Below are 13,804 nucleotides of genomic sequence, written 5' to 3' on the forward strand. Positions count from 1 at the left end.
GCCTCCTCCCGCCCTCCCATCCCCCAACACCTTGTGCTCCCACTTTTAGGCCCCCGATGAAAGGAATTACCACGTGTTCTACTGCATGCTGGAGGGCATGAGTGAGGAACAGAAGAGGAAGCTGGGCCTGGGCCAGGCCACAGACTATAACTACTTGGCCATGGTGAGGCCCAGGTGGGGCACCCGGGGAGGGGGACACCGTCCCAGCCCCTCCGCAGCTCCAGGCCTGGTGGGTAGGAACTTCTCTGTGGGCTTTCTTCCATCCTCTGACTGGCCCCAGCCCACCATAAGGCCTGTTCCCCACGTGGGCACACGCCTGCTTGTACACACATCTAGACGAATTATCACCACAGACACACACATGCCTAAATGTGTACACGTCCCAGCCCCAGGGACGCATAGACACACACACGCCCACGTGTACGCACACCCGGCCCTGTCTGCACACGTGGGAGGTGATACGTTATTCTTTGAGGACGTGGAGACTGGGACCTCTGCCAGGGCCCCCAGGATTGTAGGGTACAGCCTGCTGTGGCTTCAGCCCCGGGGGCTTAGTGGTTGCAGGGCCCTGTTGCCAGCTTCTTGTTGTCTGGACATAAAGGAAAAGTGGGCCTGAGACCATTGCTGCCACTCAGCGCCAGTGGTGGGCCATGCACACAGCAGGCTGGACTGGGGGGAGCCCACGCCGGGTTGTCTGGACCTGAGGTGGGCCAGCCACGTGGACACAAGTGTGGGCCACGGCAGCTGAGGGATGTGGGACAACCAAGGGGTGTGTGTGTATGTCTGTGTATTGTAGGTGTGGCAGGCCTTTCTGGACACTTCCGTTAGCTGGCTGGCACACTTGGATACACACACACACGTGCACACACGGGTCTCATAGGCACACACAATGGGGCAGACCCCAGGCGATGCCCTGCCTGTCTGTAGTTACCACCTCCCGCCTTCTACCCCAGGCTGCACCTTGTGAGGGGTTCAGGTTCCTGAGGGTGGATGTCCGTGGGGGGAGAGGGGTCAGGTAAGGCCTTGGTGCTGTGACTTGCCAGGCGGGGTGACGGGGGCAGGCCTGGCATCAGTGACCCGGCTCCTCTCACTCATGGGAAGAAGGGGCATCCATGCTCCCCAGATGTGGGCAATGTATCCCTGAGAAGGCCAGCCAGGAGCTTTCTAGACTTCCTGGAGGAGTCATAGGTGAAGTCAGTGCTCAGAAACCCAGGCTGGCCTGGCCAGGCAGAGGGCCCTTCAGCCCAGGCACTGTGGGTACCTGTGGCCTCCCCGACACCCTTCTACTCCCCACTCTCCCACCCACTCCCACCAGGGTAACTGCATAACCTGTGAGGGCCGCGAGGACAGCCAGGAGTATGCCAACATCCGCTCGGCCATGAAGGTGCTCATGTTCACAGACACGGAGAACTGGGAGATCTCAAAGCTCCTGGCCGCCATCCTGCACCTGGGCAACCTGAAGTATGAGGGTGAGTGACTGAACAGCCATCTTCAGAAAGGAAGGCAGGCTAGAGAAGGGGACACGCTCACTCAGCTGACACTCCAGCGATGTGCCAGGCTGGGAGGAGGCCCTCTGAGACAGGCACCAAGTCCACTCTGCTCTTGCCCTGGTGTCCAGCATGGCCCCAGGACAGAGTAAGAGCTCTGGGAATGTTTGCTCAGTATGAATGAATGATCCCAGCTCTAAGGAGCTCACAGTCTAGTGAGTCTTGAAAGACTAAGAGACGTGGAGAAAGCACGCACCAGGCAGAAGGAAGAGCCTGTGCAAAGGTCCTGAGGCCTGAGAGAGCAGGGCACATTTGGCGAAGGGCAGATGGTATCAGGCACAGAGCTAGACAAGTTCTCCAAGCCTGTCTCAGGAGCCCCTGATTGCTCTGGGTCTGGAGTGAGGGTCATGGGAGAGGGGGCCGTGACTGCCAGTGTCCGCTACGTGGATGTCAGGCATGGAGCCAGTTGCTGGGCATACATGCTCCCTACCCTCCTGGTGCCCGTGGCTCACGGTGACAACATTCGTCAAACTGATATTAACCCAGAAAAGCATTTAGTCATGGTGCTGATGCCCTCTGTGGGCAGGGCAGTCCCCCTGAGACTCGAGACAAGAGCCGCCTTGTCCTGCTAGACTGTCCCTTTCCCCCCACGCCCCCCCCCCCTTGCCTGACGCTGCGCCCTGGTGCTGCTGACAGACCGTACGTTTGAAAACCTGGATGCCTGCGAGGTCCTCTTCTCCCCATCCCTGGCCACAGCCGCGTCTCTGCTCGAGGTCAGTGAGAGCTTTCTGTCCCCTCTCCTGCTTCTCCCTCTCCCAGAGGAGCAGTTTTGACTTCAGGCTCAGGGAGCTGGGGCCCTCTGCTTGGAGAGTTCTAGAAGTTCGACGGCGAGAACCAGTTGTGTGCAGGATCTGTGTTGGGCACGGGTCCCAGAGGAGGAGTGGGGACCTAGCACGGCTGCCCCTGGGGAGGGTGTGGAGCATGGGGGGCCCTGAGAAGGTCAGTCAGTCTTGTAGTAAAGATTTACTAGACTCTGCCTCGAGTTGGAAAACTGGTATAAATCAAGCCAGAGTCAAAGCCGGTGCCGGAGGGACAGGGGACATGCTGGGGGGATGGGAGGGGGCTGTCGAGGAGAGAGCAGTTCCTTCTCAGCCGCCCTTGGGTGGGTTTGATGACTGGGGAGGATATGGCCGTGGAGGGCAGAGTCTGAGTCAGGCCTGGTGGAAGGCGGGAGGGGTTCTAGGTGTGATGGAGGGAGGGGCAGGCTGGCGGGCGGCTGAGTGGGTGCCTGGATGTTGCCCCACTAGGTGAACCCCCCAAACCTGATGAGCTGCCTGACCAGCCGCACCCTCATCACCCGCGGGGAGACGGTGTCCACCCCGCTCAGCAGGGAGCAAGCGCTGGACGTGAGAGACGCCTTCGTCAAGGTGGAGTGGCTGCCGGCTCTCCCCGGCCCACGGGAGGTGGGGTTGTTCACGGACAGGAGCCGAGGAGTCCACAGAGCTGGAAGGACGTCTGGGCCCTGACCCCGGTCTGCCCTTGGGTCCGGCTCCAGCCACTGGCTCTCTCTGGGGCTTGGGCAAGAGCCTGCCTTCCCCGGAGCCTCATTCGTCTGTCCCACAAGGGGTGGGAGCTGTGCTCTTCAGCGGCCCCAACAGCTCTGGTGCCCTGAGGCCCTCCACACCTGGCCTGCTTCATGTTGAATCATAACCTTTGGTCACTCGGTCTGCTGTGCTATTCCCAGCCCAGGGCATACCCTCTCTGATCTCTCCAACGAAGACCGCCGAAGAGGGGCTGGGTCGGGTGGAGAGGCCCCCCAGTCCTGCCATTTTGTCATCCATCGAGCCCCTCCACTGTGCCAGGCCCTGTGCTGGGCTCTGGGACCCTCGTGATAATCAGAGCTGAAGGGGAGACAGAGATGGTTGGGAGAGATGGGAGCCCAAACTGCGTGAGGTCAGGAGAAGTTTCTTGGTGGAGCTGACGTCCCCACAGAGCTTTGAAGGACAGGCAGGAATTGTTCTGGCAGGAGAAGGTGAAGCTTGGGGGTTTCGTGCTGCAGGAAGGGGCTGGAGCGAGGCCACCGAGGCCCAGGAGCCTGGCCGGTCCTCCTGCGAGGCTGTGGCTGCACCCGTGGCTTACGTGGCTGCCTCTCCCCGCAGGGGATCTACGGGCGGCTCTTCGTGTGGATTGTGGACAAGATCAACGCGGCAATTTACAAACCTCCCTCCCAGGAAGTGAATAACTCTCGACGGTCCATTGGCCTCCTGGACATCTTTGGGTTCGAGAACTTTGCCGTGAACAGGTACCACGTGGGCTGTGTCCTGTGGGAATTTTCTTCTGCAACATGGACTTCAGTGTCAAATCTCTCCCTTTAAACTACATTTAGCTGGCCCCAAGCACACTCTGCCAGGCTGTTGGAAAATTTGACTCCAGACACCCTCTGGGGCCCTTTCCCCTTCTTCCCTGTCCCCTCCAGTCCCTGGGTCAGCTGAGGCCAGCTGGGGTGGTGGAGCGAAGGCTCTTACACCATCACAGACACTCTAGTCCCCGCTGCCCATCAGTCCAGTGTCCAAGTTCCAAGGTGCCGCAAAGCAGGTGAGGCGGGGCCTGAGCCAAGCTTGAGATGGGGTGTTGGCCATAGCTGGTGTCCCACTTGGGGGCTGTGTGAGGAGCAGATCGATGGAGCAGGCCCAGGTGGACACTGGAGCTGGAGGCAGCCAGCCCTGCCCCACTTTTTGGCTGTGTGACCCCAGGCAAGTCACTTCAATTCCTGTAATGTTCAGATGTCTCAAAGCCCTCCACACCACCAAAACACTCACATTGAACACATGAAGCGTCTGTCACCTGGGAGAGCACTGAGTTGGTGGCGCAGAGATGTCACTGTCAAGGCCCTTCTTGCCCAATCTCGCGAGCCCGCTTCCCATGTCTGCTGACGCTTTGGAGCTCTCTTTGAGGCCCCTCCCCAGCGCCTTGGCTCTTCCTCTCCCAGGTGCTCTGCCAGGGGTGTGGTGCCCATCCACCAGTCCTCTCTCAGGGCCTGGTCATGCAGGGAAGAGGGCTCCAGCCTTAACTCTCCTTCCGACTCACTGAGTGACCTTGGGCAAGTGCTGTGCCCTCTCTGGGCCTCCGTGTCCTCTTCGGTAATGGAGGGGGTTGGACTTGCAATGCTGGTTCACCTCAGAGATTGGAAGTCCCAGGGGCACACTGCACACCAAGCTGGGGCCGGCCCCTGAGCGGCAAGGCAGGGCCTGAACATCGCCCTGCCTCCCGCTACCCCCTGTGCCCTGCACCCCTCCCTGCAGCTTCGAGCAGCTGTGCATCAACTTCGCCAATGAGCACCTGCAGCAGTTCTTCGTGCGGCACGTGTTCAAGCTAGAACAGGAGGAGTATGACCTGGAGAGCATCGACTGGCTGCACATCGAGTTCACAGACAACCAGGACGCCCTGGACATGATCGCTAACAAGCCCATGAACATCATTTCCCTCATCGATGAGGAGAGCAAGTTCCCCAAGGTGGGCCTGCAGCGGAGCGGGGCAGACACGTCCCCTCCACACTCTGAGCCTCCGCTTTCCTCATCTGTGGAATGGGACTAATGATATGCGCCTCTCAGAGCAGCTTTGGGGCCGGTTCAAATGCGCTCATCTGACATTTGGGAATTACCTACGGTCCAGTGGGTCCTGGACCAAACTATGAAGATCTAAGCATGCAGCTGGTGCAGAATAGGTGCTCCAGACACAGAACATGTCTTGGAGTGGGGGAGGGGCTGCTCTCATGATTTTAATCATGGAAAATAGATTTTCTAAGCTGGAATGTACTTTCAAGGTTGTGTAATTCCAATTCACCCGCTTAACAGATGGGGAAATGGAGGCCCAGAGAGCTCCTGTGTGGGGAATAAATAAAGGGAGGGAAGCTGTTGGGAAAAACAGAAGAGGGGGTGAAAAGACAGGGGGCAGGAAAGGCAGTAGGGCCTGGTAGAGAGTGGGACGACGGGGAGGAGTGGGTGGGCCTGACAGCCGCCGCTTGGTTCCCACAGGGCACAGACACCACCATGTTGCATAAACTGAACTCCCAGCACAAGCTCAACTCGAACTACATTCCCCCCAAGAACAACCACGAGACCCAGTTTGGTATCAACCACTTTGCAGGCGTTGTTTACTATGAGAGTCAAGGTACAGGTGGGCCCTCCGGGGCTGGCTGTCTCTCTTTGCTTGTGTCCCCTCCCTTCCTTCCCCTTGTCCAGCCCAGGACAGAGACCAGGGCCCTGGAATACAAAGAGGGAAGGGATGTTAGGAAGCATTGGGCTCAGTGCTTCTTTTTTAGGGATTTTTAAAAAATTGTGGTCAAATATATGTAATATGAAATTTACCATTTTAACAATTTTTAAGTCTACACTTCAGTGGCCTTAAGTATGTTCACAATATTGTACAACCACCACCACTCTCAAGAGCTTCTTCATCACCCCAAATAGAAGCTCTGTACCCACTAAACAGTAACTCTCCACCCTCCCCCCGCCCGCTAGTGCCTGATAACCTCTATTCTACTTTCTGTCTCTATGTATCTGACTGTTCTAAGTACATCATATAAGCGGAAACATACACTATCTCACCTTCTGTGTCTGGCTTATTTCACTTAGCATAATGCCCTCAGGGTTCATCCGTGTTGCAGCATGTGTCAGAATTTTCTTCCTTTTCATGACTGAATAATATTCCATTGTGTGTGTGTGTGTGTGTGTGTGTGTGTGTGTGTGTGTACACCACATTTTATTTATCCATTCATCTGTCGGTGGACATTTGGGTTGTTTCCACCTTTTGGCTGTTGTGACAGTGCTGACACGAACATGGGTGTATATCTATCTTTTTGAGTCCCTGCTTTCAATTCTTCGGGTGGGCTCAATGTTCTTTTGCACATATGGGGAAACTGAGTCTCAGAAGGGGCAGTTAATGTTTTTTTTAGATCACATGGCCTATTGGCTGCAAAGCCAGGCCTAGAACTAGCCCCGTTACTCACCAAAACTCTTTGAGCAGCAAGACCAAGTTTGGTCTTTGAAGGAGATGTATCTTCTTTTCTCCTGGGAGATACAATTGGGCTCATTTAAAAGCTAGAAGTGAGGAAGACGGTCAGAAAACGGTCACGTTTTCCCCACTTGGAATTCCTACAGGGTCTGTCAAAAGCGGGCAGACTGCCCTTGCCAACCTCAGTCCTCACACCCTGGTGCAAAGGGCTGGCCCTGAATGGGCATCAGCTGTGGGATGTGTCTGCCCTCCCGCCTTCAGTCCCAAAGGGTCCCAGCCACAGCCAAAGCCAGTGAAATTTCAAACGAACAAGCAAAGAGCCACTGCTTTCATACTTCCTTGTTGAGTTGGTCCAGGAGGCAGAGAGCAAGCCATGTGGCAATTATGCAATCAGAAGGCTGCTCAGCCCTCATTAGGGTGTGAGATCCGCCCCACCTGTTAGAAAGAAGAAACCCAATGTTAAGTTTGAAGGAGTGTTGAACAAACAAATAGATCTGTTGTTTGGAGTAAGAGAGGGTTTTTTTTTTTAGTGCAGTCCAACCAACGTTCACTGAGCATCTATTATGTCCTAGGCTTCATGATGTGGCTGAGGAGACGAAAATGAAAATTGAGCAAACTCTACACAGTTATAAAATTATAGAATATTATTAGATCTGGAGGAAACATACGGCTCATCTACTTTTAGGGATTTGGAAACTGAGGCCCCGAGAGGGAAATGACTTGCCTAAGGTCACTAATCAGTTTTGAGCTACTTTAAACAATTGTGTCAGCATTTTCTGTGTACAGAGCACTGTTTCAATTCAGTAAATTTTATTTATGACATGTGTGGTGCTAGGTGATCCAAAAAGAAGCTAGAGCTTATGGGTGCCTCATGCTCATTCAACAGATAAGGAAGCTGAGGCCCAGAAGGGGACCTCCCTAGGGTCCCGTAGTGAGTCTGTCATAGAGCTTTAATTAGGACCCTACAATTCCATCCCAACTTCAGAGCCCCCCTTCCAGTACTGAGTGCCACCTGCAGCTCACCCTTCCCCAGATGCCAGGTGGGCAGCTCCGCACTGGGTCTCTGTGCCATCTGCCAGCCAGGGCAGCCTGAGTCCTGGGGGAAAAGGGTGCTGCTTCTCTGCAGGGTTCCTCCTCCTCGGGCATCCCCAGCCCTTGGGCTCCTCATCTTCATCCCCGCGCTAGCAAGGTCCCCCATTAACCAGTTCCTAAGTCCTCAGGCCCTGGTAATGGTAGCCTGCTTTGGAGTCTCTGGTGCAGGGGAGCCCCCCTGGGCTGGTGCCAGGGCTCCTGTGCTCAGGTCTTAACTCTGCCCGTGGCTTGCTGTGTGCAGTTAGACAATTTGCTTAGCTTCTCTGAACATCAATTTCTTCCCTTGTGAGAGCGGGGAAGATAGTCTCCACCTGTCCTGCATATACAGGGGGAGTTGTGAGCATTCCAGCTGTGAAGCCACTACCCAAACACAAGGTATTTTAAATGCATTCCTTTACTATTAGCTGGTACCAGATGAACTTGTGTTCTCTCCCAGGGCACACACTTAACAAGGGCTTTTGACACCTTTGTCACTGAACTTGGGTCCTTGGACTTTTTAATCAATAGAAATTGGTAAGAAGCCAGACGAGAAATTCAGGCAAACTTTACAGGGGCTCGTGCTGCTTTAGCACGAGGGAGTGAGAACAAGAAACAGGTGCCTTTGCTCACTCCCTGAGCGGGGGGGGGGCGGGCTGGTTCCTTAAATGAGGTGAGGGCGGTGGCGGATTGGTGGGCCGGGCTGGGGGTGGGGCGGCTTACGTGGTCAGCTCACCCTGTTGGTGGTGCTGTGTGCTGGGGTCACGGGCAGTTCCCTGCTTTTGCTCCCAGCAGCTCAGGAATGGCAGTCGGTTTGTGGCCTTTTTGTATCTTATTGTTCACAATTGCTGGTACCGCACATGCGTGTGGTTATTTTTAGTCCCTAAGTTTCTTTGTATTTTGTTGCTGGAGGAGACGTTTGTCCAGGTGCGAGCACTCCGGTAGAGGGTCCCAGGTCCCAGCCTATCTCCCCTTCGTCCAAAAGACTGAAGCTGGCATTTCAGGGGTTGCGGTGGTTGAGCTGGCAAGGTGCCCCGCTCCCTCCCGGGGCCTGAGACTTCCTGCCCTCCGCTTTGGCCAGGCCGGGAAGAGGTGAGCTGTGAGGCTGGGGAGACGAGTTCCAGTGCTGGCTCTGCCCCTCGCTCTCTCTGGGACCGTGGGCAAGCTACTGTCCTCTACAGGCCCCAGGGTCCCCAGCTGTAAAGTGGATGTGGTTGAACTAGGTGGCTTTCGAGGGTCTTCCTGGACCAGGCGTTGTGGCTTCGGGGAAGGGGTGAGTCTTGTCAGGGGGAGGCTGCCGGAGCTGGCGAGGTGTGACTGCTCTTTGCCGCCACCCAGGCTTCCTGGAGAAGAACCGGGACACCCTGCACGGAGACATCATCCAGCTGGTCCACTCCTCCAGGAACAAGTTCATCAAGCAGATCTTCCAGGCTGACGTCGCCATGGTAATGTCGGGGTGTGGTTTGCATTGGGCAGGAAGGGCCCCCAGAAGCCAGGCCGGTATCTAGATGCCCCCTTGTCTAGTGGCTTCAGCTGAGCTCCTCTGGCCATAGAGCAGGGGTGGTGCTTTGCTGTGGTTCCGGGAGGGGCTGGAGGGCCTCCAAGGTCCTCCTATCGGGTCCTCTTGTTCTAATGAGGTAGAGTGGGTGGGGTGCAAGGCCCAGAGAAAGATCACGTGGGAGGCTGCGGAGCAGAGCTTGGTCAGGACTCGGTTTTCCATGGGGGGGGCCCCCTCCCCCGCCCCGACCTCCAGCAGCTAACAGGGAGCACGGGCAAAGAGGGGACGTCCAGCCTCGAGGACGCGGACGGGTGTGGGTGTTCAGAGAAATGGGCCCAAACGGCATATTTGCACCAGCCCTGGGCCCCAAACTGGGTGGGGCGGGGGAGAATTTCCCACCCTCGACATTTCTTTGGCCCTAGCGTGTTAGCCTGGACTCTGTAGTGGGCTCAAGTCACATTCAAATCCCAACTCCACCACCTTCTCAATGGGTGGGCTTGTTTCTTGCAGGATTTATATGCTTTTTTATCTCATATTTTCCTCCTGTCCCATGGCTTCCTGGAGAGTGCATGGAGGGGCTCAAGGCGGGAGCAGAGCCGCTGCCCCCTCAGTGCCTGTCCTGCTGCCTGTGTTGCCCCCAGCCTCCCAGAAGCCCAGACCACTGCCCTGAGGGTTGTCCTCTCTCCCTGGTGGATTTTGCTCCCTGTTTTCTGACCCGCCACGTTCTCCTTGCCCCCCACCCCATCTCGCCGTGCACTGTGGTTCCTGTTGTAGTTTCTCTGTGGTTATTCATCGGGCACTCTCCGCCAGTCAGCGGCTTCTGCGAAGGTAAAAGACCCCAGCCCGGGGCCGGAGGATGGCGGGAGAGGCCTCAGCAGCCCTTGGGGCTGGGCTGTGTCCTCAGCCCCTGAGGCACTGAGGCTTGGGGAAAGGGCCCTTTTTTCTTTATTGTTTTGGAGTGTGCGTTTTTGTGGAGTGGTTTGTGGAGTGCTTTGATTTTTGTTTTCTGAGTTGTGTGGACTTCAGGCATCTCAGTTTCTTAAAGGAGGAAACTGAGCCCTAGAAAAAGAGGTGTGAGACCTGCCCAGTGTATCGGGGCAGGGCTGGGACTCGAACCCTTCTCTCCCAAGTTCTCTGCCTCCACGGAGTCTCTTGGAGGTATCAAGGCCTGCTCCTTCCATCAGGCCCTACTAAGGGTTTCTACGTCCATGACTCAGTCAGATCCTCTGATTAACCTTGTAGATCAGGAGAGACAGGTGGTAGTATTTTCTGAATTTTGCAGATGGGGGACTGAAGCTCAGAGATAGAGTGTGGTTCACTCCCAGTCACAGCATCTGGGGGAGCTGGGACTAGAAGCCACTCCCTGCCCCCTGAGCTCCTTAGGCCCTGGAACACCATCCCTGGTGTGTCCTGACCACCAACTGCAGGTCGTGCGTGGCTCCCAAGGCTCTTTGGGCCCCAAAGATGCTGGGTACCCTTAGCAGCAGCATAGCTCTGGCGTCCCTTCGCCTCCCTTTTCTCTTCTCAGCCCTCAGTTTCCTCTCTGCCTGATGCTGACATCCTCTCACACTCGCTCTTGACGCTGGGTCCCCTTCCTTCCTGCATGTCTGGCATCCCCCTGCTGCCTGGTGCCTGCAGAGTTCTGGCACAAATCACAAACCCACTGGTAGTGCAGGGCCCCCAGCACATCAAGAGCAGGGAGGTCGTCTGGAAGGAGGCCTCTGTCCTCTGCCCACAGTCGGCCCCAGGCCAACACTGGCCCAGCCGGTTGATGGGATGAACGTAGGGCCACCACCAGAGAGGGGCCCAGGCGCCTGGAGCTCCAGCACCGGCAGTCCCCAACGTGAAGCCCACAAACTGCCGGTCGCAGTGTTGGTGACACGGGTGTGGCTCTGGACTCTCCCCCACTCTCTCCTGTCCTTCTGTAGACGCCAGCCCAGCCCCTACCAGGCCTACCCACTCGTCCTGGTCTTGGGCAGTCCCGGAAGACACTGAACCCATCTTTTCCTCCTACTTCTCTTTCCCAAGCCATAGAGGCATGTGAGGACCTCTCCATGAAGTTTCCTGTTCTAAGCCCCCTTCCCTGAACTCTGGGAATAGAACCCACTTGCTGAGGAACCGTGGAGAGGTCCAAGTGTGAGACTGTGGGGTGTCCAGAAGCGGCCTGCTCCCGAGGGAGTTTTTGGAGCACAGAATGAGAACATGGCAGTGACAGATTTGATACCAATTACGTCTACTCTTCTGGCCCACTTAGGTATCCTCGTGAGTAATTACTATTGCCCCTACCTTACAGGTAAAGTAACTGGGGCCCAGAGAGGCCAAGGTCTTTGCTAGAAGTCACACAGCTGGTGACACACAGGGATTGGTTCCAGGTCTGTCTCAGGGAGGTGCAGGGACTTGGCCAAGGTCACGTACAAGTGAGGGCTACAGTGAGGCTTTCTTGTCCCTGCTCCTTTTCACTGTACTGTGCTATCTGCAAGCTTTGCCTCAAGGAAAGAAAAAATACTTTGTAACTGTTGGAAACATGATAGCTCTGTTAAAGGAACAAGGAAATGGGCTTGGTGAAGTGTGGATGCTGAGTCAGTTTATTGGATGACAGCGTACCAGCCGCAGCGTTCTCCTTAGGATGAGGGCCCACGTCCTTCCGGTGATCTGACCTGTGTCCTGCGCAGGTCCCCAGCCCCTGAATTTCTACTCTTTTGACTCTTGTGTCTGCCTCCTCAGGGCGCCCCGGGCAGCCCCACCCCAATCGTTGCCACTGGAGGGAGCAGCAGAGCGGGGCGGCTCTTCCAGGGCGTGAACACCACCCCACCCCCAACCCCAGGCACATGACCCAGGCGCCCTGAGTCCACAGGACGCTGGTTCACTCCTTATGCAGGTGGCTTCTCCTGACAGTGACTTCCCAGCCCCGATCACATCCTGCTCGGGTGCCTGTGCCTCACATCCCCTCCGAGGCATCATTTAACGCTGACCTTTGGACTTCTCACTTCTGCCTTTACCCCGTCCCTAGTTATCTGCAAATTATCCCAGAAAACAACAAATGTCGGAAAAGACGACCTTTCCCCTCAATGAAATAAAACCAAATCAGAAACCAGGTGGCCAGGGAAGTGAGAGCAGATCCTGGGATCATAGGACCCATTCACTCATTCCTTCTTTCCATCACAAATACCTACTGAATGCCTGTTATATGTCAGACATTGTCATATGTGCTGGGGACACAGTAGTGAACAAAACAGAAAGAAACCTCTGTCCTCGTGGAGGTTGTGCTCTAGCAGAAGGAGGAAATAGTTAATAAGCAAATAAATAAGTGTATTACATAATTTTAGATGGTGACTTATGAGATGGGGAAAAATGAAGGCGGGAAGGGTGCTGGTGGGGGGGCTTTGCAGTTTTGAATAGGGGATCAGGAGAGGGCTTACTGAGAGGTTGGTGAGGAAGTGAAGAAGCCAGCCACGTGCTTTCTGGACGAAAAGCATCGCAGGGAGAGGGAACAGCAAGTGCAAAACCCTAAGGTGCTTTTTAAGCCCCAACCTGCCCTGGGAAGAGCATGGAGGCAGGGGTGGCTGGAAGGGAGGGAATAAAGTGGTGGAGAGGCTGGAGGTAACTGGGACCAGGTCCTGTGGGGTGGGTTCTTACAAGGGACCTTGGCATTCATGCTGAGTGAACTGGGGAGCCACTGAGGATTTTGAGCTGGTTGGGGGAGGGGAGACATGACTGGATTTGTGTTCTAACAGCCTCACTCACTATCGCTGTGTCGATAGTGGAGTGGAGGGCGGTGTGGAGAGTGGGCAACAGAAACAGGGAGACCGGTTTGGAGGTTGTTGCAATAACGAGAGAGCCATGCAGGCTGACAGTGGAGGAAGTGGTAAGAAGGGGTCAGATTCTGGGTCCATTTTGGAGGTAGAGCCAATAAGATTTGCTGACATATTGGATATGAGAGAGGAGGAGTTGGGAATGGTTCCCAGATCTGTGGCTTGAGCAGTGGGACAATTTCTCGGAGTTCAGCACCACTTCAGTTCAGCCAGGTGTTGTTGATTGTTGCTGTTGCTGGGCCCTGGGGCACAGTAGTAAACTAGGCAGACCCGCCTGTTCTCACGGGGCTCACAGCTCAGCAGGGAAGACAGACAGAAAGTGGTTCCATAGTCTGATCGAAACCGAAGAAGGGTGTGTCCTATGTGTGTGTGTGTTGTTTGTATGTATTGTGCATGTGTGCATGCTGTGTGTGCGGGTGTGCTCTGTGTGTGTATTTCTGTGTATGTGGTGTGTGTATGTGTGTTTTGTGTGTATGTCTGGTGTGTGTGCCGTGTGTATTTGTGGGTGGCGTGTGTGTATATGTGTGTCTGTGTACATTTGTGTGTTATGTGTCTGTGTGTCTGTGTGCTGTGTGTGTCTGTGTGTGTGCTGTGTGTGCACACGTGCTCCTGGCAAGGCCTCTAATGCAGGCTGTGTACAGCCCACCCTGGACAGCTTCCCCCCCAACTGGGGGTCACCCGGTGCTGCTGCCGGATCAGGTTCTGGGGCAGACTTGGGGGCTGAAGACCTGACATTCACCCTACCCCAGTGCAGATACTCCTCAGCTTCTCTTGGCAAAATCCTAGAATGTGTTCCAGATAATACTAAAACAGAAAACATGGCAAATTTCAGAAGAGCAAGCATTTGCTGTTTCTTGGCAAGTTTCATTTCATTCCGGGGGCGTGTGGTCTAACTTCAGAAGGGGTTAAATGCCTCTCCCTCCCCC

At 55.4% G+C, this 13,804-nt stretch overlaps 1 protein-coding gene across 7 annotated transcripts in view; it reads left to right on the forward strand.

The window, feature by feature from the left end:
• The window catches only part of MYO7A (myosin VIIA), a 99,438-nt gene that overhangs the window by 25,130 nt on the left and 60,504 nt on the right, over positions 1 to 13,804 (forward strand). For 6 of the 7 annotated variants that reach the window (XM_079930708.1, XM_079930710.1, XM_079930712.1 and 3 more), the window contains exons 7-14: positions 50 to 163; positions 1,316 to 1,469; positions 2,184 to 2,260; positions 2,795 to 2,914; positions 3,647 to 3,789; positions 4,790 to 5,000; positions 5,522 to 5,657; positions 8,907 to 9,013. In XM_079930708.1, coding sequence (XP_079786834.1) covers positions 50 to 163; positions 1,316 to 1,469; positions 2,184 to 2,260; positions 2,795 to 2,914; positions 3,647 to 3,789; positions 4,790 to 5,000; positions 5,522 to 5,657; positions 8,907 to 9,013 — 1,062 coding nt within the window. Of the gene's footprint in view, positions 1 to 49; positions 164 to 1,315; positions 1,470 to 2,183; positions 2,261 to 2,794; positions 2,915 to 3,646; positions 3,790 to 4,789; positions 5,001 to 5,521; positions 5,658 to 8,906; positions 9,014 to 13,804 lie in introns of those variants that run through there. The other variant, XM_079930713.1, reaches the window with a different exon arrangement.

This window comes from Stenella coeruleoalba, assembly GCF_951394435.1.
Source record: "Stenella coeruleoalba genome assembly, chromosome: 8".
Lineage (NCBI taxonomy): Eukaryota > Metazoa > Chordata > Mammalia > Artiodactyla > Delphinidae > Stenella > Stenella coeruleoalba.